The sequence below is a fragment of the Podarcis melisellensis genome (genome assembly GCF_964234715.1).
Source record: "Podarcis melisellensis genome assembly, chromosome: 13".
Taxonomy (NCBI): domain Eukaryota; kingdom Metazoa; phylum Chordata; class Lepidosauria; order Squamata; family Lacertidae; genus Podarcis; species Podarcis melisellensis.
In genome coordinates, this window is record NC_138545.1 from 37,938 (window position 1) to 65,346 (window position 27,409).

Sequence of the window (27,409 nt, forward strand, 5' to 3'; positions counted from 1 at the left end):
GACACAGATGCACAAAGCTTTTTTTTTAAAAAAGTCAAGATTCCTTGTACTCCGCTCTTTCTCCCTTTAGTCCCACCCAGGGTGGCCCTTCCCTCTGCCTGCTGCTCAGAGCCAGTATGTCATGCAGGACTGGGCAGCGGCAGCCTCTCCCCCTCCTCCCCTGCTCTCCAGCAACTGAGAGGAGCTGCCCAAGCTGCCAGGGGAAATAGGGATGTTCTGGGCAGTGGCGAAGCTGCATGGTCCAGCACCTGGGACGGATAACAGGCGGTGGCATGGCTGGCACGTGTCCTGAGGGGCGTGGTGCGTTGCCCGTGGGGGCATGGCACACGCCCCGGGGGCGTAGCACATGGCGCAGAGGGGGGGTGTGTGTTCGGGGGTGGCCGCGGTGGTACCTCCCTCCCCAATGGTGCTGGGGGCTCTGCACTCACCCCGCTCCTCTGCCAGTGGTTCTGGGATCACATCAGAAACCAGGATGGCTTCAGGACACTTGAATGGTGTGTAGATGTTAAATATTTTCTGGAACATATGCAGATGCCTTTCTTCATGGACTCATTGACCCCTGGGTGACATTGAAGGGCTTGATGTAACCACAACAGATTATTATTATTATTATTATTATTATTATTATTATTACCCCTCCCATCTGGCTCGGTTTTCCCAGACACTCTGAGTGGCTTACAGCACATTCCTCAGGGCAGGCGCCACTACCGAGAAGGCCCTCAGAGCTGGACCTCAGTGTCTGGGCAGAAGGATGGGAGTCGAGATGCTCCATCAAGTATACTGCGCTGAGGCTGTTTAGGGCTTTAAAAGTCAGCGCCAACACTTTTAATTGTGCTCAGAAACATACTGGGAACCAATGTAGCTCTTTCAGGACCAGTATTATATGGTCTCGGTGGCCACTCCCAGTCACCAGTCTAGCTGCCACATTCTGGAGTTGTTGTAGTTTCCGGGTCACCTTCTAAGGTAGCCCCACGTAGAGAGCATTGCAGTAATCTACATGGGAGATAACCAGGGACAGATGAATGCAAGCAGGAAGACTGCTAATCTGGGCCCTGCTAGGCCCACGTCTCCGTCATGCACAAAGCAGAGAAGCCATGATATATCAAGATGAAGGACACCAGACCTCCTTTGTGTCTAACAAACTGCTTGGAGCCATGTGCACATATTGGCTGTTTTAGATAAGGTTCATGGAGACATTGGCCTTACAACTGGGCAGCAGGAACAGCAGCCAGGATCCAAGACAAAGGTGTCAGGCACTTTGGCAAAGCGGCACTGAAGGGGCTTCAAAGTTCCCTCCATGGAACATTGGTGGGGGTAGGTTTCCCTGGCTGTTTTTCCTTTTCTGCCTTGGTGCCTGCTTTGCTTCACATGCTGTTATGAGGCTGGCAGCCATGGATTGCTACTGATCTAAACCTTGATTAGTTTCACAACCAGAGGGGCTGGAGGGAGTCAGGAGTTGCATTATTTGCTGTAACTGATAGCTCTGTGCTTGCTACTTATTAGTGCAAATTAAGTTGCATTTAATATAATCATGTGAAAATAACTCTATTCTTAAATATTTCATCTTGCCTTAATTCCTTTCAATTCAATTTTCTATGCCACTCCTGCATAAGGTTTATATCATTTATCATTCTGTTTCATTTCATTTACTAATCTGTTGCACACCACCCCAATCTCCAAGCGCTGAGAGTCCCCAGGGATTCCAAGCACATACCCAGGGTTCAGTTTGGTTGGAATGAAAGCCAGCAGAGACCATGGTGGCTTTAGGATGTGTGGCTTATTTACACATATCTACAACCCGAGCGTAGGGTGCTGGGGCTCCCAGCACTGACACCCAAGAAGGTCTTGCTTCTCCCAGCATTGGATTCCAGCAAAGATCCAGCATGTCTCTCCTTCTCTGGCCTCTGGCCTGCTTCCAGCCCAGCTCATACACACCCAGCTCTGGCCATTGTCCTTCTCACCACCAGCCAGGTAAGGGAGGGGATCTACCTGTCTGCCCTCTGACACAAAGCCATTCCATTCTTATACTAGTGACCCATATTTAGGGGTCATTATGGTCCTTACCTGACTAATTCAACAAAGGGATCCTCAGTTAGATGTTGACCCTTATTGGATCCAGGAATTACGACACAGGCATCATACAGCACAGCCTAACTGCACATGCTCTGAGGTCCAAGCACAGTGGGCAGCCAAAGAGGACAGCAGTGTGACTGGGGTGGTGTGAGGGAGGCGCCAGTGCCTCTCAGGGGAGACCGAGCTGGCCCTTCTGGGGTTGAAGGGATCATCAAGCCCCAAAGCCACAAGTGTAACAGTCTTCCTCCCACCCTGCTCATAACAGAGGACACTTTTGGTCCCCCAGAGCTCCAGACTGTGTTTGTGAATTCTAAAGTGTCATAAATAAAAGGCACATTCCTAAGTGCACAAGGTGAATGCACCCACGTAACTGCATAAACCTCATGTCTGAAAATGTACAGCAGCCATGCTTAGCTCCTAGCCAACCTCAGAGACTCCCTCAAGACACAGAGCAGGGAATTCCTAATAGGCTGCCCCTCTGTGAACAGATTTGACAAGGATCTATTGAATGGCCAAGCAGACCTGTTAAAGGAGCAGGTATCTGTCCTTGGCAATGGATTCTGGAGTCCAGGTATTCACCATTTCAAAAGGATGTCTCCAACATCCATTAAGTATTTCCAGGCAACTTGATTGACAGACTTGAAATACGTTGGAGAAATGTGGACTCTGAGCATGATCTGATTTCCATGTGCAGCCAATTTTGTGATGTACCGGTGATGTGTTTTGGGGTGTTCTTTCTGTGACAGGGCAGTCACTCTCTGAGGGTTTAAAAATTGTCACATGCTTTTGTTCAGGGCTCCCTCACCTCCTTGCAAGGGGGGCAGGTGGGGATGAGTCTATTGCAGGGGTTGGCAAGGTTTACCTCGCCTGGGCCGGTTTACTCCAGCAGAGATCCCTCCGTGGGCTGGATTGCGTGTGCCTGTGATTTCCGGCATCTGCGTCTGCACAGATGCAATTTCCAGCATTGGGAAAGCGAGTCCCCGTGCTGCGCTACACCAGTTTACCGCAGCGTGTGGGGACTTGCTGAGCGGGTGGCTCAGTTTGGGGGGGCTCATGGGACGGTTAAATGACCCCTGTGGGCCACTTGTGGCCCATGGGCCTTAGGTTGCCGACCCCTGGTCTATTGCAACAGACCAAGAGAGATCAGCAGCTTGCCTTGCTTCCTTCCATTTGTATCTCTGACCACAGCAGACCTCCAGGGACCCAAAGTCCCCCCATTTTCCCCATAACATTTGTGGCTGGGGGGAAAGGGTGCCCCCCACTTTTCTGGAGGCCCCTTTCCCCACTGTAGGGGATCTTCAACCCGCTGTGCAGAGTGTGGCAAGGCATCTGGCATCTGGCGACCCCCGCCTGGGGCTCCTTCCCTCTCCCTCCTGGCTCAGTCTCACGGGCAGACATAGGAGAGGAAGGAGGCAACTTCATTCCTCACCACGACTTTGCCAGGGTGGATGTTGTCAGGCAGGTAGTGGCAGGAGGTCATGGCCCAGGCATCCACAATGGCCACACGCAGGCCGGCGAACATGGCGCGCAGCAGGTGGTCCAGCTGCAGGGAGAGCCAGTCGCTGCCGTAGACAGACTTGTAGCCGGTGTTGGCCGTCTTGATGACCACGGTGGTGAGGGGGCTGCGGGCCAAGAGCTGGGCCACAGCTTGCCGCACCCGGCGCAGCCGGCGGACGTAGACCTCCAGGGGGAAGGTGGTGAAGTGCGCCCAGAGTGTGAAGGCCACCACGGTGTCAGGGCCACCGCCCAGCGCATCCAGCTCGTTGGCCAGGTAGTGCAAGTCAGCCATCATGGTCTTGCCAGTGCGCAGAGGGAGACCGTGGGCACGCCAGCCCAGCACCAGGCCCCGGGTGGCCTCCACAGCCAGGAGAGGCCCCGACTGGTAAGTGACGTGGAGGTCGATCTGCTGGAGTGCTGGCAAGAGGGGCAGGGAGAGAGGGGGAACAGAGAGAGATTCAGACCCCAAACAGCCCCGGGTTCTCCTGCTCTGAGTCCTGCCCACCCTCACAGGGACAGTGGGTGTAGCGGCTAGAGTAGGGGTTAGGATCACAGAGTAGGAAGGGATCCCCAAGGGTCATCTACTCCAACCTTCTGCAACTCAGGAGTAAAGTTCTGAAACTTTATTCTCTGGGCTGCACTTTTGGAATAAAAGTCTACTCCCGCCACACCAAACTTTTTCATTAATAAGAAATGTGTTGGAAAACCCAAGTTGGATTGTCCTCAGCATTTCTTGAGGCTCTTGCTCTCATTTGGAAAATAATATCTATCCATATTCTGCAAATGCAAAAAATGATTTTGATGCTGTACTATACTATAATTTAAGCATTTCTCGAATTGCCCGTGAATCTTCTGCCACACTTGCTATCCTCTCCTGCTACCCCACTATGGTGCGCCACAGCCTTTGAGAACCCGCTCGGTTAGAGTGTTGGACTCAGACCTTGGAGAGACCAGGGTTTGAAGTGTTGCTGGATAGCTCAGTTGGTAGAGCACAAGAATCTTTCACTCGGGGTCATGGGTTCGAGACTCATGTTGGGTAAAATATAGTTCTTTGGCCCCTTCCATGCTTCTCCTAGCCCCAGCCATCCATTCCTCCTCTTTCCACCCGGCATGATCAAATGGGACCCTCCCCGTACCCCCTGCTCATTGTCCTCTTCCCTCCATTTCTTTTTGCCTGGTCTCCTCAGCTCAGCCCAGCTCAACCTGCCTCCAGTTCCACCTGAATGCCCAAAGTGTCCCCCCTGCCACTACCCCAGGGGAGCAGTCACTCACAAGGGATGAATCCCACCAGGAACTCCCACCACTGGCGCAGGGTGGAGTCTCCAACCATGTGGACGATCTTTCCTTTCAGGCAGCTGAGGGCCGAGTCTGGAGTAGTGAAGGGCCGACTGGAACACAGCAAGGAAACCCAGGTGTCCTGGTAGTAGAAGCCCGCTGGGTTGGTGGGGGCAAGGCCAGGGCGGCACGGCTGAGGGGGTGGTGTCACTGCAGGAAAGTGGCCAAAGGAGAGAGATGGTCAGCTCCCACCAGGCCCGAAAAGTGCCACTCTGTCCAAAGAGACAGGAATTCATCATTTCAAAAGGATGTCTCTGACATCCATTATCAAGTATTTCCAGCCAACTTGATTGACAGACTTGAAATATGTTAGAGAAATTTGTGACCAGGTAATAAAGGGACCAGGAACCAGCAGGGGGCAACTGACCCCCCCTGGCAACTCACCGATGGCCTGCTGGGGCTTGGACAGCACCTGGATAACAGGCACACTCCCTGGGATGGGTTGGTCTGTCACAGCCCTGTGTGGATAGAGAGAAATGAGAAGTGGGGAAGGGGAAGAGGGGGTCCTGCAGGTGCTGCTGCCTGGGCTGCGCTTCTCCTGGGAAACTCCTGGCTCTAGGGAAGAACAAAGGGCATCAAGGGCCCCCAGAGCCCCTCCAGTGGCTGGTTCCAGCTACTGACTGACCGTGCTGGTGCATCTCCCTCAGGCACCTTCACCTGCCTCATCTCAGCCATACCTACCTGGTGCTTTTACACGAAAGGGTCACAGGATGGCTTTGGAGTCAGGGCCCAGAGAGACACTCTGCAGAAACCACCCAAGTGGCCCCTGGGAGATGGAGGGGCGCCTCCCCTCCCCTCCCCTCCCCTCCCCACCCTGCTCTTTGTTGTTTTTCTTCAAAAGATTCTGTTGGGGATGGGGATATACAAAAATTAATATCAAATATCTTTTGAGAATATCAAAGATAAAAGAAACAGATCTAAATAAAAGCACAAACAAAAAATGAAAAAGAAAAATAGGAGGGAAAGAAAAGAAGAAAGAAAAAAGGAGAACTTCTGATTCTTTGTCTGTCGACTGCATATAAAAATTATTCAAAACATTAGAAAAGAACTGTGGAATTTTTTAAAATATATGATTACAGCAGAGAGACTCTTGTGTGGACAAAGATGGAAGTATTTATTATTGTTTAATATGGAGGTTGTTGAAGTTGCTGGAAACAAAGCTGATATGTTTGATTAGAGAAAAACGATTGCTAACGTTTATTAATAACAATAATTAGAGAACACCTTCCTTGTGTAAAAAGGAAAATGAATTAATCTGTGACATTTGTGTTGGAAGTTTCGGAAAATATTGCCAGTTGTAGGTCATTCTAGAGTGAATATTTTGAATACTTTCTTTTATGTAAGTGACAGCCAAAAAATAAGAAGTCTTTTTTACTTTCCCTCTGTTTTCCTCTTTTCATTTCCCCCTTTCCTTTCCTTTTCTCTTTTTGTTTTCCTTTGGTGTTTTCTCTTCTCTTTCTCTCGCTGTTTGTTTTCATCTAGTTTATTTTCTCTTACTCTGTTATGAAAATGCTTTAACAAAACCTTATTAAAAGCAGAAACAAAACCCCCACCTCTCTCTTCGAAAGACCTGTCTAACAAGCCTCCTGGGCGACTTGGCACCCTCCCCGCCGCCCCCCTCACCTCGCAAAGAAAGCCTTCTTCCTGGACGCCAGAACGCTTTTGTAGCGCCCCGACGAGTGGCGCACAAGGGCCGCGCAAGGGTGCGCCTGGGGCCGCACGCAGAACCAGCGCTCGCCGGTGCCCGGGTCCACGTACTGGCAGGCCGGCCCGGGCGGCGGGTGGACGTTGCACTCGGTCACCTCTTCCTTGCCCGGCTGGTCTGACTGCGCGAAGTAGCCGGAGAAGGCGACCGTGGAGGGCTGCGAGCGGCGGATGCGGCGCAAGAGCGCCACGGCCTCGCTGGAGTGGGTGAGGCGCACCGCCACGCGCACGGCGCCCGCCCACGGCAGCGGGAAGACCAGCGTGTAGGAGCCGTTGCCGTGGTCCTGCACCGTCCCGGGCGCGGCCGCCTTCAGCTCCGGCGAGTGCACCTTGGCGCGCACCAAGTCGCCCCCGTAGCGCTTGCGCCGCCCGGCGTGGTCGCGCGCCTCAAGGCGCACCAGCAGCGTGTCGCCCACCGTGTAGTTGCGCGGGGCGTGCAGGAGCGCGTAGCCGCTCTTCTCCGGGCTGGTGGAGCTGGCGAACGCCACGTCGGCGGCCTCGGCGGGAGCCGGCCACGCGATCAGCTGGAGCAGCGCCTGCATCTCGCGGGCGTCGGGGGAGGGCGTCGAGGCCGGGCGCGGGTCGCGCGCGGGCGGGGGCGCCGACTGGGCCCGGGGCTCCTCGGTGGCGATGGTGTAGTACAGCACCTGCGGAGACCGAAGAGAGAAGAGCCTGTGGCTGCTGGCTCTAGGGTGCCTCGAAGGAAAACTCGCGAGCAGGCTCCAAGCGCAGGGCAGGCACCCAGAAGCATAGCTGCCTCTGTAGAGTGCCACGCTTAGCCTTTGTGGCCAGGAGCCTATTTTAAAGAGGTCTAGAAAGGGAGAACCCCCCTCTTTTCCCAGCCCCCACCCTCGAAGATGATGGTGGTGGGGAATTAAATTTGTATACCGCCCTTCATCCATAGATCTCAGGGCGGTTCACAGCATAAACATGGCCATTCACATCCTGCACCGGGTCTTTCCGCGCTCCCCACGATGCCCGCTGGCTACCGAGGAGAGACCCCAGACCCGGGCTTTGCGCAGGGGGGTGTCTATTCCCTCTGTGCGCCAGGTGCCTCCAGTGAGGCTGAAGGGCAGATGGATGGGTGCTCCTGGCAGATTTGGATTTTTATGACTTTTTTGTATTAGGCTTCTGCATTCTGGCCATCTTTTAGCGCAGTGTTTCTCAACTGGGGGCCATATGGCTCCCTGGGCCCTCCCCCCAGGATATTCCAAGGGGGCCACTGATGAAAATCGTGTAAATGGGGCGGGTAGGCACGAGACTGGGGGGCCAGAGAGAGAAGTGAGAAGTGAAGAAAACAGAAGTGACCTAGAGAAATAAACAAGAAAAAGACGTTGCTGTTTCTTTGCAAGAAGTGCTGCTAGAGCTGCAGAACAAAGTAGCAGCCAGAGTAACTTTCAGTCAAGAAAAACACAGTTTTTTGGATAAAGTGTACAATATCTTTAAAGTTTCCACAGCTTTGGGCTAAAGTAAAATTGCTTTAGTGGCATTTCCTACGTCTTACTTAGTAGAAGAAGGTTTCTACCTGGCCTGAGCAGTCTGAAGGGCGGGAGGGGGGCAGCAGAGCGTAGAGGAGAGGGTCCCTGCCTAACCCCTTTCCCACCAGCCATTATCCAACTCAATATTATTCCAGGCTGACCCTGTTTCTCCTTAGCCCCGGGAAGCCATGAGTCAAGAGAGAAGCAAGAAGGGAGGAAAGCTGAGCTCCTTCAAGGTTCAGCAGACCCCCCCAACCCTGAGGATGGGACCCTTCCCCAGCCCACTGGGACCCCAAGCCCTGCAGGAAGGAGGGGCAGGGCAGAGGGGGGCAGGGCATCTCCTGGTTAAGCTCCGCTGGTGCCCTTGTGGGGCTGAGTGAACTATGGAAGGCAGGGAGGTGCAATCCAAACATCTGAGGCTGAGGTGCGGCTCGGAAGTGGAAGGAGCATCCATCATACTCCCAACAACCGCTTATTATATTTGCTGCAACCCAGCAGGAACAGTGTCTTCCAAGAAGGATCTGGGAAGAGCCAAAGGGAAGGAGGGGAGGGGAGTGCCCGGAGGCAGAGCCCCTGCTAACACACACACACACACACACACACACACACACACACACTCTTCCCTGTTTCCTTTGGGGGAGGGAGCAAGAGACATTTTCTCTCAAAAAATTGACCCTGCACAAGAAGCTACTGTAAGGAAGTTTTTGATTTTATTTTTAAAGCAAAACTACCTTTTCCCTTTTTAATCTTAACTCCCAATTTGGACTGTTCTTACTTTGCTCCTCACACACACCAAACACACAGCAACACCCATCAATTCTGCAAGTCCTCTTCCTACAGAGGGAGAGGGAAAGCAGGGGGACAAATCCCCTCCTCCAAGCTCCAAATCCAGCAGGGATTCTGAGGGCAAACCGCTGCAGAGTGCGTTTGACCCCAAAGGAAGAGGTTTAAGTAACTTCTGCCAACTTAGATAGAGGCACCACACGACTCCCCTCAAAGATTCCTGGATTTTGTTTGGGTGAGGGGAAATCCGGTCCAGTTGGGGGTGAACTATGGCTCCCAGGATCCTTGGGGGGAAGCTGTGTCCCTTAAATGTGCACATCCAGAAGCCTGGCTGAGAAGGGCTGGAGGGGGAGATTAAGCAGCACTTCCCTCTCATCTCCACCAGTCAGTCAAGCTTTTTGCATTTCCCCCCTGCCACCCAAGTGGCCAGCAAAGCCCAAGGTCCCCCCTCAGAACTCAGAAGACCACCCAGCCCAACCCCTTTCCCCGAGAGATGGGCTCTTCCACATCTCATTCCCTTTGGCACCAGCTCACTTGCCCCTGAAACATTACTGAGCAAAACGTGAGCACTCCAGGCAAACCAAGAGGCAGCTCATAGAATCAGAGAATCGTGGAACTGGAAGGGACCCCGAGGGTCATCTGGTCTGTGAGGAATAAAAATGTCTCTTTTTCATAAAAGCATGAAAGGTCAAAAGGCCTCCAATAGTTGCAGCTTCTGAGCAGAAATTTGCAACAACTCCGAAACCATAGACTTGCTTGGGGACTTATCTTTACTGGCTTGGGGTTAGAATGCCAGAAAACAGGGTGGCTTACTGCTGGAATGTGGTTTAGACACTTCAGCAGGGTAGAACTGGATAGAAATCATGTGCGCCTAAGGGGTGGTCAGGATGTGGCCTCATCATCGTTTGGGTAAATGCATGAGAACACACTTCCTTATTTGGGTAAAAGTAATTAAGAGTGATGGTCCCTGGATTTAGAGGGATGGGAGATGTCAATAGGGGCAGAGAGTTTAATATTTTAATTAGGCGGTCCTGATAAGACTGTAACCCCTGTGTGCCTCCACCCAATGGGAACAGGTGATATAAACTTGTGTTTTACTAAACTGGGGTGTGCCTGCTTTTGGGACACCCAAATCTTGAAAGACACGTATATGTAATCAATAAACTAACTTTTTGCTGCTTCACCAATTTTGCTCAAATTTTTATTTAAAGGTCCCAGGACCCAGAGTCTTGGGGCCGGTGTTTTATATCTCACATAGTCCAACCCCCTGCAATGCAGGAATCTCAACTACAGCATCCAAGACAGATAGCCACACACCTCTGCTTAAAAACCTCAAAGGAAGGAGAGACACACCCCCCCCCCGAATGGGTCTTTTGTAAGTTCTTGTGGGAACTTCAGGATGGGACCCCACCCCACTCCGCTCAGGTTGCACGTCTGTCTGACACTGTCTGGCTTGATGGCGAATGCAAGTAGTGGGGCTGAGCAAGGACAGACCAGGAACAGGCCCCACAGAGGCAAGATGTCCACTCTTGACCCACATCACCATTCCTTTTCAATCACATGCACACCCCAAAGTCAACCCCACTGAGCCCTCCCCACTCCCTGCAGGGGCTTTTTAGTTGGGGGCAGCATGGCTTAGCCCAGTGACCACCAGCAGCCCCAGGAGATGCACAAACCACCACAATGTTCCCACCCCCCAAAAAACACCCACCAGCCCCTCAAAAGACTGCATCCTCCCAAAGGGCTCCATTCAGCTTTTACCCCCACCCAGGCCTGGTATTTTTAGAGAGCATGTTACTCCCCCAGTCAACCTGCCCCCTTGACTCACCACCAGCAGGAGGGTTAGTCCAAAGCAGAAAAAAGCAGCTGGTCGGCAGCCCCCAGAAGTCTTCTTGGCCAGGTGCCTCATTGCTTCCTCTGCAGGACGGTCTGTGCTGACAAGGCACGAAGGTGGGAGTGACTCACCCTCAAAGAGGCCAAGCGCAACCTGAGAGGGGCAGAGAGCAGCCCAGGTGAAGGGAGGAAGGGAGTGGAGCAGTGAAGCCCTGGGTCCAGGGACACACCTGTCTCCCGCTCTGGACCTTGCAGTGGGACTCTGACAGCCAGGCTACGGACCTTGAGAGGAGGACTCTCCCTTCCTGCACTGGATCTCCACCTCAATGGCCGCCTGCCAGGGAAGGGACTTCTGCAAGCAGATCTCCTCCTCCAGGGCCTCCTCAGAGGCCCCTTCCCAGCCCCATCTCTGGTGCCATCACAGCAACTGAGGCAGAGCCCATGGAGGAGGAGGAAGAAGAGGAGGAAGGCCCCAATATTGTCTGCAGGGCAAGCAACTCTGAACAGTTGCAGAAGGGGCGGAGGAGGAGAGGGTGTCTCCTCCTGGACTGCCTTCTCAAAAGGAGCACCTGAGGAGCAAAGCTCCATTTTCCAGGGAACGGGAACCACCAGGGAGAGGCAGGGCAGCTGCTGGAAAGCCACTCCTCTGGCTGGGCAGGCAGCCACATGAGTCAATGTTGTACATAAGTAGCCAGGGCTCACCTCCTGTGGACCTCAAAGGTGGTATTATTATTATTATTATTATTATTATTATTATTATTATTATTATTAATATATTAATCCCTGAGAGGCAGGTTGGGCTGAGAGGTAGAGACTGGCTTCATGTGAGGATTTGAACCCTGAGCTGCGTGGCAATCCCCCCTCTTGCTGTGGGCGGGGGGGGGGGGGGAGAGTGGCCAGCAGATGCAGTTAGGAGTTAGGCTTGGCAGAAATTCAAATGAAAGCAAGAAACCTCAGAAATAATTTTCTGACAGGAAGAGCTATTCAACAATAGAACAGACTCCTTCAGGAAATTGTGGGCTCTCCTTCCAGGAATTTTAAGCAGAGGCTGGATGGCCCATCTGGATGCTTGAGTTGAGATTCCTGCATTGCAGGGGTTGGACTAGATGACCCTTGGGGGACCCATCCAAATCTATGATTCTATGATTCTAGGACCCATTAAAACCAGCTGTTTTTAAAACCAGCATATCCCACATAAAAGGGGGGGGGCCTGTGGACTTGGTCTGGCATTCTGGGGCATCCTCAAAGCGCATTTGTCCTGGCAATGCCTGGATAGTGGCCCTGGCCCAAAATACCAGGATCAAGGCAGGTTTTTTAATGTAGGTAATAAAAGGGACAGGCTGGCAGAGCAGATGTCTTGCATGCAAGAGGTCTCGGGTTCAGTCCCTGGTGTGTCTACAGAAAGCCCTCTAGAGAGCTGCTGCTGATACTGAGCTAGATAGAAGCATGGAATTGGGAGGTGGAAGGCCATCTAGTCCACCCCCCTGCAATGCAGGATTCAAGATCGCCTGTCTCAGCACAAGGCAGCTCATGCCTACAGCTTCACCTCCAACAGGAGATCTTCCAAGAGGAAGAAATGAGTTGTTTGAGGGGGGATCAGTTTTATGCTACCTGTATTTAAGAATCCATTAAGTGGATTGCAGTGTACAGTGGAAATATCGCATAACAAAATATATAATAGAAGTAAACACAACATAGCAGTTTGAAAGCAAATCTTTAAAAGATCAGATCACACAAATTCAGTCTGGATCGTAAAACAGCTCTTCTGTTTCTGTTGAGGCAGGTGATTAGCTGTGGGAGGAGCTTATCAGAGCTTGCAGGGTAGCGGCACGCGCAGTTTGATCCATCTTTTAGATTTAGGGGAGCTAGTCTCAAGTGTTTGTTGGGGGAGACCTAGGTTTTTTGGGGGGGGAGTTATTTGTCTTGTGTTCACACTTTTTATGATGGAGGACCGCTGTAGCCACCCCCTACGACACATTCTCAAGATGGAGGGTGAGGGAACAGCTGCAGTCGCCTGCGGTTCCTGCGCAATGTTTGCCATCTTGCCAAAGGTTGCAGGCAGCTTTACCTGCAGCAATTGCATGTTGATTGCCTTCTTAGAATACAAAGTCCAGCAACTGGAGGAATGTGTAGCTACGCTCCAAAGAATTAGAGAGCTGGAGCTCTTCTTGGAAGCAACAGAGCACACCGTCTCCACCAAGGAGGAGACAGGAGACTCCCCTGAGAAGGAGGCTAGTTCACCAACACAGGAGCCAGATATATGGAGAAACGTGACTCAAAGAAGTAGGAGGCCCAGGGTTCGCTCTGATTGTTTAGAAATACACAATCGCTTTGAGGTCCTCTCCCCTAGCATGGAAAATGAAGAGCAGACTCCATTTGAGGATCTCTCCCTCATTACAGTTGATCAGGTATATGAAGACGAGCAGCAAAGTCAGTCCTCAGGGAATGTGCAGGCAACCTTGGAACGGACAGCTCACGGAAGAACCCCGACCAAACCTAATAGGAGGTGTGTAGTGGTGATAGGGGATTCCCTACTGAGGGGAACAGAAGCAGTGATCTGTGGGCCTGACAAGATGTCTCGGGAAGTGTGCTGTCTCCCCGGGGCTAAGATCCAAGATGTAACTGAACGACTGCAAGGAATCATAAAACCCACTGACAAATACCCCTTCCTCTTGGTTCATGTGGGAACCAATGACACTGCAAGCAATAGCCTCCAGAAGATCAAAATAGACTACGAGGCTCTGGGCAGGAAATTGAAGCAATTAAATGCACAAATTGTCATCTCATCTATCCTCCCAGTTGAACGACGTGGCCCAGGGAGAGAGGGAAAAATAGTGGAAGTGAACAGTTGGCTTCGCAAATGGTGTAAACAGGAACGGTTTGGATTCTTAGATCACGGACTGCAGTTTCTTGAAGATGGACTTCTGGCAAGCAATGGGCTGCACCTCACAACGGTTGGGAGGAATGTTTTTGCCAAAAATCTCAGAAACCTCATCAGGAGGGAGACAGTGCTCCTGAAGGTAGGAGTCTATCAATTGATGAAAATGATCATCCAAATGTCATAGACCAAATGGAGCAAACAGCACGCAGACCTAGTGGTGGGAGGAAAAAATCCTTAAATAAGAGACACGGGGGAATGATTAATGGACTTCGATGTCTGTACACTAATGCGCAAAGCATGGGAAATAAACAAGATGAGCTTGAGCTCTTGGTACAGCAAGCTAAATATGACATAATAGGCATCACTGAAACCTGGTGGGATAAGTCCCACGATTGGAATGTAATAATGGAGGGATACAATCTATTTCAGAGAAACAGACCAGGCAAGAAAGGAGGAGGAGTGGCGTTATATGTCAGGGATGTGTATACCTGTGAAGAGATCCAAGATTTAGAACCTCAAAGCCAAAGTGAGAGCATTTGGGTCAAAATTAAGGGAGAGAAGAATAACAGTGACCTCATTGTGGGAGTTTACTATAGATCCCCAAGCCAAACGGAGGACATAGATGATGCCTTCCTGGAACAGATGGCCAAGCATTCAAAAGGAAGGGAGATAGTAGTAATGAGGGACTTCAATTACCCGGATATTTGTTGGATGTCAAACTCAGCCAAGAGCATAAGGTCAAACAGATTCCTCACTGCAGACAACTTCGTTGTCCAGAAAGTGGGAGAAGCAACAAGAGGAACAGCCATTTTAGATCTGGTCCTAACCAATGTTGATGACCTGGTTAGTGGGGTAGAAGTGGAAGGATCATTAGGCGCGAGTGATCATGCTCTTCTGAAGTTTACTATACAGTGGAAAGGAGCAGCCAAGCATACTAGGACTCAATTTCTTGACTTTAAGAAAGCCGACTTCATAAAACTTAGGGAAGTGCTGGGTGAGATCCCATGGACAGTAATACGAAAAGGAAAGGGAGTTCATGATGGCTAGGAGTTTGTTAAGAGGGAGATAGTAAAAGCACAACTTCAGGCAATACCAATGAGACGGAAACATGGATGGTGCCTAAAGAAGCCAGGGTGGCTATCTAAAGAACTTTTAACTGAATTAGGATTAAAAAAGGATGTGTACAAAAAATGGAAAAGGGGGGAAACCACCAAAGAGGAATTCAAACAAATAGCCAGCATGTGTAGACACAAAGTCAGAAAAGCTAAAGCACAGAATGAACTCAGACTTGCTAGAGAGGTTAAAAGCAACAAAAAAGGCTTTTATGGGTATGTTCGTAGCAAAAGAAACAGTGGGGTCACTCAGAGGAGAAGATGGTGAAATGCAAACAGGGGACACAGAAAGGGCTGAACTCCTCAATGCCTTCTTTGCCTCAGTCTTCTCCGAGAAATAAAACAATGCCCGACCTGAAGAATTTGGAGCAAATGATTCAGCAGAGGAAACACAGCCCAGAATAACTAAGGAGATAGTACAAGAATACTTGGCTAGTTTAGATGTATTCAAGTCTCCAGGGCCAGATGAACTGCATCCAAGAGTATTAAAAGAACTGGCAGATGTGATCTCAGAACCACTGGCAGTCATCTTTGAGAATTCCTGGAGAACAGGCGAAGTCCCGGCAGACTGGAGGAGGGCAAATGTTGTCCCTATTTTCAAAAAGGGGAAAAGAGAGGACCCAAATAATTACCGCCCAGTCAGTCTGACATCAATACCAGGGAAGATTCTGGAGCAGATCATTAAGCAAACAGTCTGTGAGCACCTAGAAAGGAATGTTGTGATCACCAATAGTCAGCATGGATTTCTGAAAAATAAGTCATGTCAGACTAACCTGATTTCATTTTTTGACAGAATTACAAGCCTGGTAGATGAAGGGAACGCAGTGGATGTAGCCTACCTTGATCTCAGCAAGGCATTTGACAAGGTGCCCCATGATATTCTTGTAAAGAAGCTGGTAAAATGCGGTCTTGACTATGCTACCACTCAGTGGATTTGTAACTGGCTGACTGACCGAACCCAAAGGATGCTCATCAATGGTTCCTCTTCATCCTGGAGAAGAGTGACTAGTGGGGTGCCACAGGGTTCTGTCTTGGGCCCGGTCTTATTCAACATCTTTATCAACGACTTGAATGATGGACTCAAGGGCATCCTGATCAAATTTGCAGATGACACCAAACTGGGAGGGGTGGCTAACACCCCAGAGGGCAGGATCACACTTCAAAACGACCTTGACAGATTAGAGAACTGGGCCAAAACAAACAAGATGAATTTTAACAGGGAGAAATGTAAAATATTGCACTTGGGCAAAAAAAATGAGAGGCACAAATACAAGATGGGTGACATCTGGCTTGAGAGCAGTACATGTGAAAAGGATCTAGGAGTCTTGGTTGACCACAAACTTGACATGAGCCAACAGTGTGACGCGGCAGCTAAAAAAGCCAATGCAATTCTGGGCTGCATCAATAGGAGTATAGCATCTAGATCAAGGGAAGTAATAGTGCCACTGTATTCTGCTCTGGTCAGACCTCACCTGGAGTACTGTGTCCAGTTCTGGGCACCACAGTTCAAGAAGGACACTGACAAACTGGAACGTGTCCAGAGGAGGGCAACCAAAATGGTCAAAGGCCTGGAAACGATGCCTTATGAGGAACGGCTAAGGGAGCTGGGCATGTTTAGCCTGGAGAAGAGGAGGTTAAGGGGCGATATGATAGCCATGTTCAAATATATAAAAGGATGTCACATAGAGGAGGGAGAAAGGTTGTTTTCTGCTGCTCCAGAGAAGTGGACACGGAGCAATGGATCCAAACTACAAGAAAGAAGATTCCACCTAAACATTAGGAAGAACTTCCTGACAGGAAGAGCTGTTTGACAGTGGAATTTGCTGCCAAGGAGTGTGGTGGAGTCTCCTTCTTTGGAGGTCTTTAAGCAGAGGCTTGACAACCATATGTAAGGAGTGCTCTGATGGTGTTTCCTGCTTGGCAGGGGCTTGGACTCGATGGCCCTTGTGGTCTCTTCCAACTCTATGATTCTAGGTGGCCCTTCCAAAGTCACTCATTTAATTGTGGATAATGAAATCAAACACCAACTGCCTCCTTTATCAAGCGGCATCTCTGTATTGTTGCGATTTAATCAGGGACTTGCAGGCTTTTGAGCATTAACCCTGAATGACAAATCCAGCTCTTCTTAGCTGGTGGTGATGAGCCCAAAGAGCCCGCCTTGTGGCAGGTGCTAAGCACCCTCCGCGCTGCGCAATCCTGTGTGTGCTGGCTTGAAGGCAAGCCCTGCCAGATGCAGCAGGACTTGCTCCCAAGAAAGTGCACATTGGACTGATGTCAGGAGGTGTAACATTTCCTCCTGGGCCTCTAACAGCAGCCGGCTTGGCAGAAATTCAACAGCTGAAGCTCCTTCGTGTCAGTGTGGTGGGGAGGGGAGCAACTTCCAACCTGAGTGTCTTGCATCATGCTCTCTGCTAGGACCCCAAATTCTTGTTCCTGGTTGGTCATCGCCAATTCAGACCCTGTTCACATCTATATGAGGTTCAGATTTTTTGCTCCGGTGTGCATGCACTGCACGGTCTGCATTTGCCATTTTATTCCCAATTCACCGGTGTCAGAGCTGCCCAAGGTCCCAGCTCACAGAGGACCAACGGCAGTTCTTGTTATATACAAAAGTCTTTATTAAGGTTCAGTTTCGATTCCAAAGCCGCGGCGCGCAGCTCTACGTCTCAACCCTAGACCGCTGAAGCTCCGTCTGAATCTCCTCCCCCCAGACACCAGTTCAAGACCCTAGCCTTGCTCCACCTCCTCCTTTGCTCCTTTCTCCTCTGGGTCCTTCTGCCCGCGGGGGTGTTGCCCTTTCTGGACTCTTCTGATGCTGAAGAGTCCCCGGATTCTTCCCCCTGCCTCCGGCGTGCTTTAGGACCTGGCTCCCAATCCGCGCTCCCGGCTGTCCCGCGCGCCTGTGCATTTGAACTTGGCGCGCGCACCCAGCCGGCAACTTTCCTCCTTCTCCTGTGCCTCCACTCCTGAACCCCTGACAACCGGGTTTGGAGCTATTCATTGGGAGGACAGTCCATTTATTCCTGCTCTCTGCTTCCCATGAAAAACTTTTTGAAAGCCTAAAGACCATTGCTATTTTTCTAGAAAAAGAGGTGCTGGAACTCACTCTGAATGCGTCCCTTATTATCTTATAATGGCAATGGCGCCCACTTGAGAGGTGCTGGAGCTGAGTTCTGGGTGAAAGAAAGCCCTGCTAAAGACCACCTCTGCCAGTATATTTGTTGACACATCAAAGAACTTCAAAAGGTTTGCAGGACAGGACTTTCCAGGCAGAAGCCATGCTGGCTCTGCTTCAGCAAGGCTTGTTCTTCTATAATAATGCTTTCCATCAATTTCCTCTGGACAGTCATTAAGCTAACAAGCCTGTAATTTCCAAAAGCCCCACCCATGGATCCCTTTTGAAATATGGTGTTACACTGGCCACTTCCCAGTCCTCAGTGATGGAGGCTGATCTGAGGGGCCAGTCGTACATTTTATTTTTATTTTTAAAAAGCAGCAATTTTGCATCTGAGTTCTTTGGAGTGGATGCCATCCAGGCACAGGGATTCATCGGTTTCTATTTTGTCCATCAAGTCTAGGACCCAGTCCTTTGCCAACACCATCTGCCTCAGCTCCTCAGGCTCCCTTCCTGCAACAGGGACTTTGGGACAGGGACCTGTCTGGCAGCTGTGCATCAGCTGAGCTAGAAAAGAGGGAGCAGTTGTTCAAAAATATCACTAAGATCTTAAACTGCCACATTATCCCAGCTTCTCAGTTTTAGCACTTTTACTTACATCTGATGAGGGTAACCAAAATCTGCCTTGTAAAGACTTGAAAGGGCACCTGCTTAGAGCGGTTAGGACCACCGCTAGAGTTTTGGGGAAAACTAGATGGGGCCAATTTTACTACTTGGTACACTGAAGTGTGGGAGATTGCCCCTCTGGGAAAACTAACTGATAAACTGAGAGTCCTCAGGGTCAAAGGAAAAAGGACTATTTCGTACCTGTTTGGTCTGACTTAATTCATTTTTTAAGCAAAGAGGAATATATTCGAAGACCCACAAGTGAATCTGGCTGATACAGTGACTTTGGGCATTTGAATACTTTCATTTACCTTCCCTTGCTACAGGGAAGGTAACTTTGCATTCTTCAGTAAATAATTACACCCCCTCCCTTCTGCACATTCACATGCCTTTAGTTTATTTATTTTGGTTTTATTCCATGAGACCTCCCCCCCCCCCCAGCTTTGCCTCTCCGCACTACGAGGCAAAGACAAAGAGCCACCGCTGCACATTACCAAATGTAACAATTCGCTGATAAATGTATCTATGTACTGGCTCAACGGGAAAACTTGAAATTCATATAAAATTCATATAAAACCACTATAATTATGGATTTACACCATTCCAACATTGTTCTAATCAGAGAGAAAATGGCTACCAGAGGAGAAGCTTGGGATATGGCATGGGGCAGCCATAATTCCTGAAGTGTGAGACCACATACTCAGCAGACCACTCCCTGGGTGATAATTGCTGACATCCTGGTACCTGAGTGCCAGACAGGTATTCATTCCAAGACCAACAGCACATCCAACCTCAATGGATTGGACTGGGAAAAAGGAACATGTAAATACTTACCTTTGTTTTACCTAAAGGGTGTGTTAAAATGACTTCCCCAAAATCCCGAGTCCCCACCACAGCCTCTAAAAAGTAGTGTATAAAACTGTAGCAATAAGTGGGTACCATGTATTGTAGTGTTTCCCCTGACTACCCAATATAGAATCAAATAATCACCAAAATTCAACAGTTTGCCCCATTTCCTTGGTTCCAATGGCTAATGACTCCTCTGGAAGTGGGGAATCCAGGGCTTCTCAGGCTCCGAAATCCCTGAGGCATAGAGTCACTTAGACCTCCCACCTCACAAGGGAAAAGATAACAATGGACCAGACAGATATCCCTTGATGAAGTTTGCAGAAGCCAGGTGTTCACAAAGCCCATCTTCAGGAAAGGATAGGTCTAAATAGTTTTATTGAATAATGGACTCCTGTTACCATGCAAGATTCCCTCCTTCTTGGTGACACATTGGTGATGTATTGATGATGTATCTGGAAATGTGTTATGGGAAGTGAGGGAAGGTCTTAAAGGTTCATGCAACCCCATGCTTGGGGTTCCTACTCTCTGTGTGTTTGAACCTTGTTGGGCTACTGACCGCTGAGTTGCTTCTTTACTTGGCTGGAGATTCCTTCTTTTGCTGACAAGGAGAGCTGGGCAGTAGAGCAAACCTGCCCCCAGAATTTTTCCGTAACAGGTGGAGGTAGAGGTCATGTGAGGGACAGGGCAAGCCTTGTGCTCAGGCTTCTGCCAGAAGACACTCCCAATTTATGACACAGTTATGACAAATGTATGGTGGTGTTATGAGAAAAAACTGCTCCTTTTCCCTTATAGGGTACCCAAGAGCCCATACAGAGTCGTTTTGTAGGTTCTCTATTGGTAGGAGAAAATAACAGAGACCAACCAGAGAATATTGAGAAGCAAAGCAGCTAGTAAGCCTGATCTTTGTTAAAGCTGTTGCAACAGGGTGCTCCCCCCACACGCAGGAGGGAGGAGGGACCCAGAACAAAGTTGTGCCTGCCCTTATATAGACTTCTTAAATTGCCCACCCTCAAACTTCAGACCACCCCCAGAAACATCATACATACATCACAGAAGGGGTGTAGCCCAGGGCCACCTCCCCCAATACATCATACATACATCACAGGGGGCGGCCTAAAACAGAATCCTGAGTGTGTTGTTTATTTCCTGTCTGCCATTTACCTGATTGCATTATCTGGGTTTTGGCGAATGGACGTAGGGAAGGGAGAAAGGCGCTTTATTTATGGGGTTCGGGGTTAAGTGTGGTGCTTGTGTAACAGTGTGGGGGCTGAGGGGTCCATATGGGGCTGGGTGCCCTAGAGGTCATTGCCTCGGACCCTCTGGTAACCGTCAGAAGGGGTGAAGAAGACATGCCCCCCCCTTCATATCAACATATTTGTATGTGTTTGCTCGAAGCCAGAAACATGAGTCTGACCAAACTGCGGGAGGCAGTGGAAGACAGGAGTGCCTGGCGTGCTCTGGTCCATGGGGTCACGAGGAGTTGGACACGACTAAACGATTAAACAACAACATGTGTTTGCTTGCTACATTTATGAACATCTATTTTTTATATATAAGACCTTAAAATTCTTATAACTATGTTTTCCTAAGGGTTTTATGGGTAATTTAGGAAACTTATAAAAAGGGGGAGTTACTTACTTACTTATATTTATTTGCGGCTATTAGCCCATAAAATATGTACAAACATAAAAGCACAGAAGCATAAAAACCAATACATCGAACGACATAAGAGGAACACCACGATGCAAGAGTGGGACATTGAGCAGTGACAAATAACAGCTTGGGGCCTGGAAAGATCCGAAGGACGGTTCCAGGAGAACTGGAGACGAGATCCGTCATGCACTCTCATCATAACTGTCCGATTAGTTTTTGTTGTTGTTGTTTTTTGGTGGTTTTTGTGTGTGAGATAACCGCATTCAGGAATCTCGCCACCTGCAGAGTTACAGAAGGATCTGTATCCTGCAAGAGCAGTGCGGCATGTGACTCAACAGGCCTGCCAACCAAGCGCAGTAAAGCAGGACCCAGGAATTTAGTCCTGGCTATGCTATGTAAGGGACAGTTGAACATTATGTGTGGAAGAGATTCAACTGTTTTCCCGTCACACTCGCATAGCGGAGACACCAAACCCTTGGAAAATCTGTGGTTCAGCAGGTTCGATGGAAAAACATTGAACCTTGCACGAATAAATGCAAGTCGGTGTGGTACTGATGAAAGAGATGACATGTATGATGGAAGGCCAAGTGGTGGGGTTATTCCGTGATACCTGGGAGAGCAGACACCCCCACCCCTGGAGAGGTTGTGTTGATTGTCAATGTCTGCTAATCTTTGCTCGATGAGGCTTTTGGCTGAGCGTAGGTTCGTCTTTAAGGAGTCCGCTGGGGAAATTCCGATGCTCAGAAGTTTGGCATGGATTTTTCTTACCCACGGATTAACAAAGTCATCCCGCCAGAGGCACTGAAAGAGGTAATGGTGGGGAAGCCTATGCCAGCTGGACAGCCAATAGCCAAAGACTCGCTTCCAGATGACAGTCTCCAATGATGCAATCTTTAACTCCAGATGTATGGCTGCATTGCTCACACACATGGGGAGTTTCAGGAGGCGACGGAGAAACTGATTCTGCAGTGTCCCCAGTGATGTTAAATTGGACCCTGGAGCCCAGAGCGGGGCAGCATAACAGAGGGTGGAAACCACTTTTGCGTGGTACACCTTCAGTGCAGAAGGGATGTGGGAGGCTCCGTCGACCGCAAAAAATTGGAGTAGAGTGTAAAGTATTGTTTTCCCTTTGTTTAGTAAATACTGTATCTGTGGCTTCCAGCTTAGGTTGTAGTGAAAAAAGACTCCCAGGTATTTAAATTTGAAAACCTGTTCTAATTGGACTCCATCTAACTTCCAGCTGTAAGTTTTCCGAGACCTGCTAAAGACCAGTACTTTAGATTTTCCATGATTAATTATCAGATGGTTGAGTTTGCAATAAGCCGCAAAAATCTTTAGGGCTCTGCATAAACCGACTCTAGAGTAGGAAAGGATCGCTGCATCGTCAGCATATAGAAGCAGAGGGCAGCGAAAATCAGCTAGGCGGGGGGCATGAATGTTGGCTTGAGACTCACTCAGAAAGAGCTTCATGTCGCTAATAAACAAGTTGAAGAGGAGTGGGGCCAAAATGCAGCCTTGGCGCACTCCTCTATTTATTGGGACCTCATTGGATAGGTTTCCCGCCGGTGTGAGTCTCACTCTAGCCGACGACCCGTGGTGTAATTGGGTTATAAGCCATAACAGCCTTCTATCTATGCCCCATCTCTCTAATTTCTTCCATAGACAGTTTCTTGGGATACTGTCGAAGGCGGCCTTTAAGTCTATGAAAGCGACACATAGGCGCCCCCGACTCGGGGCAGAATATTTTCTGGCAAGATGATACATAATTACCATGTGGTCAGTGGTTGAATAATTGTTCCTAAAGCCCGCTTGCTCATGGCCAATCAAATTAAAGGGGGAGTTATCCTTTGTTTGGGACTTTTTCCAGCTTCTTCCATGTGGTAGTTTGAAGTCTTGTCACAACAACAATAAAGATCAGGCCTACTGGCTGCTGTTTTGCTCCTATAATTTTGGCTGGAGTCTTTGTTTGACAATCCAAGTGAGCCAGGGAATTTTTCTCTAACAATGAAAAACATGTATGACCATCAGATTCTGTTCGATAGCACTGTATTCTGCAGAATCAGTAATTTGAAAAGTAATTAAAAATATTTTTAAAAATCAGAAAAATTGCATAATGGTGGAGGAAGAAGAGCAAGCTGAGATCAGAAGGCAGGGGGGCCACTAGGGGCGCATTGGAAGATGGCCGACAATACCATCTCTCCGACCCACACGGGGTAATTAAGAGGCTGTTATGGGAGTAGGCAGCCTCCCTTGTTGCCCCAAGGAAATGGGGAACACTGCCCTTGCCTGCTGTGCCCATAAATCACCCCCTAATTCGAAAGAAGGGGGTGAGGGCCCTAGGCAGAATGCCCCCGTGTGGACCTCGGCTCTCCTGGACGCTGTCTCTGATCGCGCACTAGTTGCAGCAATTTGGAATAATTAATTACAAAAGAAGCAGATGCACATATTTCAAGTGAAGAAGGGGAGTGAAGTCTGCTAATTTAAGTGGCCTCTGCGAAAGAAGACGACGGGCTGGAGAAACAGGAATATTTTACGATGAAGATACACCAAAGGCGGGGTATGTTGACAACGGGGCTGAATGGGGGGACAACCTCTTTTACTTTCCTTCTATGTGATTTACAAGAAGCCCTCCTCATTAGAATCGTCGGTTGAACTGACCCAAGCAGGATGATTAAGGTCTGTGTGAAGATAAACTTTAACCAAAAGTATGCTTTATGGAGATCGAGAAGCAATAAGAGCTTTTGGAATGGCGCAGCAATTAATTCGGAGTCACCATCTTGCCAAAGGATTTATAGCCGGGAGGAAGAACGGACTTGTTTTCAGACTGCATTCCTGGTTAATCTCCTCAGAGGTTTTGAGAAAGGAGGCAGATTGGTGAAGATTAATGACGCTAAGACTGTTTTGATGTATGGAAGTGATGTTACATGGAAAACGTCTGGATATGGCTACTGGATTATATATATATATATATATATATATATATATATATATATATATATATATATATGCTTTCGTAGATTTTCGTAGATATATATATATCTCCATGCAGGATTACAAAATGTTCTAACCAGCTTGTGGAGACTATCAGAGGTCACAAAGAGAAAGGAAAAATATATGAAAATAACAACAAGAGATGTGGAAAAACAATAAGAAAGGACTGGATAGTACTGTGAACATCATAAGGTTAGATTTGTGAACATTAAAACAGCAGTAAGAAGCAAGAAGTTGACTGGATCCTCTTCGGAACTTGAAATATGGGTACCCCCAACAAAAATTTAAAATTCGGCTGTGTAATTTGGAATTTATGTAATTTGGTTTGGTTTGATGTGATTGGTCGGTTAATAAAAAAATATTTTTTAAAAAAGAGATCAGAAGACAGGAGGCGATGCAGGGGACAGCTGATCTGTGGTTGGGCCACAAGCAGTGGTGTCACAATGGGGGCGGGGGCGTGGGGCGCCCTGGGTGCCATGTCTGGGGGGGTGACAAGAAGACACCCTGCGGGGGCTCACTGCATGCGAGCAGCCATTGCGCTGCCACAGCCGCATGTAGAGGATCCTCCGTTTGTAGCTGCAGCTGTGAGCAGAGGATCCCGGTGCCGGCGGCAAACCGCTATGTACAGCACATGTGCAGCGTCGCACACATGTGCTGTATGTAACAATGCCGCACATGCGCTGTACATAGTGGTTTGCCACCCCAGGTGTCATGCAGCCTTCGTTCGCCCCTCGCCAGAAGAAGCCACCTTGGAGCTGAGTGAAGGAAACAGGCAGCGCCGAGTTCAGGCTGACACATTTTCCTATGATGTGTTTGTCTGCTTTTCGGGTTAAACTCTCAAACTGCCTTAAAAGTAGACACACACCCTGCCCAACCCAAAATAAATTCAGCTTCACAATAACCACAACAGAATCTTTGAACTGTAGAGTAGGTAAGGACTGTGAGAGTCATCTAGTCCAACTTCCTGCAATGCAATAATCTCAGCTAAAGCATCCATGACAGATGGTTATCCAACCTCTGCTTAAAAACCTGCAAGGAAGGAGAATCCACAACCTCCCAAGGGAGTCAGTTTCACTGTCAAACAGCTCTTAATGTCAGAAAGTTTTTCCTGAGGTTTAGTCCAAATCCCCTTTCTTGTAACTTGAAGCCATTGCCTCGAGTCTTACCCTCCAAAGCAGCAGAAAGGAAGCTTGCTCCATCTTCCATGTGGTAGCCTTTGAGATATTTGAAAGTAGTTCTTATATCTCCCCTCAGTCTCCTCTTTTCCAGGCTAAACATACCCAGCTCCTTCAACCATTCCTCATCAGGCTGCTTCCAGACCCTTGATCAGCTTGGCTGCCCTCCTCCGCACACATCCCAGCTTGTCAACATCCTTCTTAAATTGGGGTGCCCAGAACCGGACACAGTATTCCAGACTCTCCAAGTGTCCCTATTTTCCAGGGACATCCCTGATTTAACCCTTCCCAGTTTCTGATTTAATCCCGGAATGTCCCACTTTCCCTTAAATGTCCCTAATTTCATTGGAGAAAAGTTGGAGGGTATGGAGTTATCTGACCCCCCCCCCAAGCTGTCTGAAGGCAATCCTGTATAGGGAAGGGGCTTTTTTAGTATTAAACGTTTTATTATGTTTTTATATATGTTGGAAGCTGCCCAGAGTGGCTGGGGCAACCCAGTATGATGTCTGGGGTATAAATAGTAAATATATCATTATGGAACGTGATGTCCCTATTTTCATCAGTGAAATGTTGGAGGGTATGGCATTCCAGGTGTGATCTGACCAAGGCAGAAGGCCTTGCAAAAACCTTTAGTAAAAGCTAAGTTTGTTTTGGTTTCACTTTGCCTCCAGCCTCATTATTCACCTTGTGCTGTCTTGCCTTTTCCAGAACAGGCCAGGGAGGAAGGCATAGGCGCCAACTCTCTGGGGCCCTCGGACCCAAGCACCCACAAAATTCCCCTGAAGGGGCCCAGCACCTACAAGTTTCGGTGCCAAGCTGGCACTCCTGGAGGAAGGTAAAGAGTTTGGCATCCACTTGGGGGCAAGAGGCAGCTCTGTCCTGGATGCTCTCCTCCTGAAACCAGTGTTTCAAAGATGGCCTTCCTGCCTTTTCACTCCCGCTCCTCACTGCCCTCCTCAACAAACTGCAATGTGGAATATTTGGCAGCTCCAAATAATATCACAGCTCATGCCAGTTACAACCCTAGACTTGTAAAGTTGGAAGGGACCCCAAGGGTCATCTAGCCCAACCCCCTGCAATCACAGCTAAAGAATCCGTCACAGATTCTCAAATTCTGCCATTAGTTTCAGGAGCAAATTCAACCACATGCCAGCAAATTCCGGGTGCGCAATCAAGCCCATCTGAGCCGCTTGCCAAACAAGCCCACTTCTCCCCAGAGTCCAGGCTTTTTGCTATATGGAGATGGCAAAGCTATAGAATCCTAGAACCGTAGAGTTGGAAGGGAATTCAAGCATCCATGGCAGGCGGTCATCCAAGGGATCCCCAAGGGTCATCCAGTCCAACGCCCCACAACACAGGAAATGCAACTGCCTGGAGGCCCCCCAAACCTTTGGGGGTTCCTCCACAATTCTATGATTCTAACTCGATTCCTGGGCCACTGTGGCCTGATCCAGTAGAGCTCTTTTTGGTTCTCACAGAACCTCCACATCCAGAAGCAGTCTACCCTGATTCCTAGGGGGATTTGGCCTCTGGGGTAACAAGATGCTGAGCTAGGGGCCCCTCTTTGGTCTGATCCAGCAGGCTCTCCTGACATTCTCATAGGGGGAAGCCCCTTCCAGCCACACCCTGGAGCTGCTCAGCCTCACAGAAGCATAAGCTGGAAGGGACCCAGAGGACCATCTAGTCCAACCCCCTGCAATGCCAGATTCTGCAACTGCCCCATACAGAGATTGGACCTGCAACCTTGGCGTTATCAGCACACACTCTATGCCGGCCTCCCTCCCCTTCCAGTCCCGCAGACCCACCCAAAGCCCCTTTGCCCACCTTGGTCTCATGCTTGGCAGAATCAGGGCCATGCACAACAGTCCTCACAGCCCTGGGCAGGGCAGGGGGGGGTCTGTCCACACGCCTTCCTGTCCTGGATGAGGCAGGCAGAGGCTCCTCGCCGCGCTGCCTCACGCAGCATCTGTACCAGCCTAAAGCGAAAGGGAGACTGAGGCACATGTTGCTGCCCACTATTTCCCCGTCATCTCACTTCCTCTTCCCACAACCAGAAGGTGGGGCAGAATCTGACCCAGCCCTCGCCCTCCATCCTGTGTTTGGGTTGGGGGCAGGAAGGGGAAGGGCAGAATTGCAGAGCACAAGCTCCCACACTCCCCTCAGACCCTTCCTGGAAGCCATGAAGTCGGGGGGGGGGGCAAGGAGGCCGCTGCCAGAACCCCAGGAGACAAGGCAGAAGCAGGACATCAATAAATTAAATATTT

At 49.4% G+C, this 27,409-nt stretch overlaps 1 protein-coding gene across 3 annotated transcripts; it reads right to left on the minus strand.

Moving 5' to 3' along the window:
- Nucleotides 1-1,531: 1,531 nt before the first annotated feature.
- LOC309354920 (NXPE family member 3-like) lies at nt 1,532-27,111 on the minus strand. Of its 3 annotated transcripts, none has more exons than XM_081885209.1 (6): nt 26,970-27,111; nt 10,699-10,857; nt 6,529-7,256; nt 5,290-5,363; nt 4,843-5,055; nt 1,532-3,987 (listed from the first exon to the last, which is right to left on the minus strand). In XM_081885209.1, the coding sequence occupies exons 2-6, from the start codon at nt 10,777-10,779 to the stop codon at nt 3,458-3,460; spliced, it is 1,626 nt and encodes a 541-aa protein (XP_081741335.1). In that variant the 5' UTR covers nt 10,780-10,857; nt 26,970-27,111; the 3' UTR covers nt 1,532-3,457. The 3 variants fall into 3 exon arrangements, with proteins under 3 accessions (XP_081741335.1, XP_081741334.1, XP_081741336.1); XM_081885208.1 differs by lacking the exon at nt 26,970-27,111 and adding an exon at nt 10,986-11,404; XM_081885210.1 differs by lacking the exons at nt 5,290-5,363; nt 26,970-27,111 and adding an exon at nt 10,986-11,404 and having other exon boundaries at nt 3,714-3,987.
- Between the last annotated feature and the right edge of the window lie 298 nt (nt 27,112-27,409).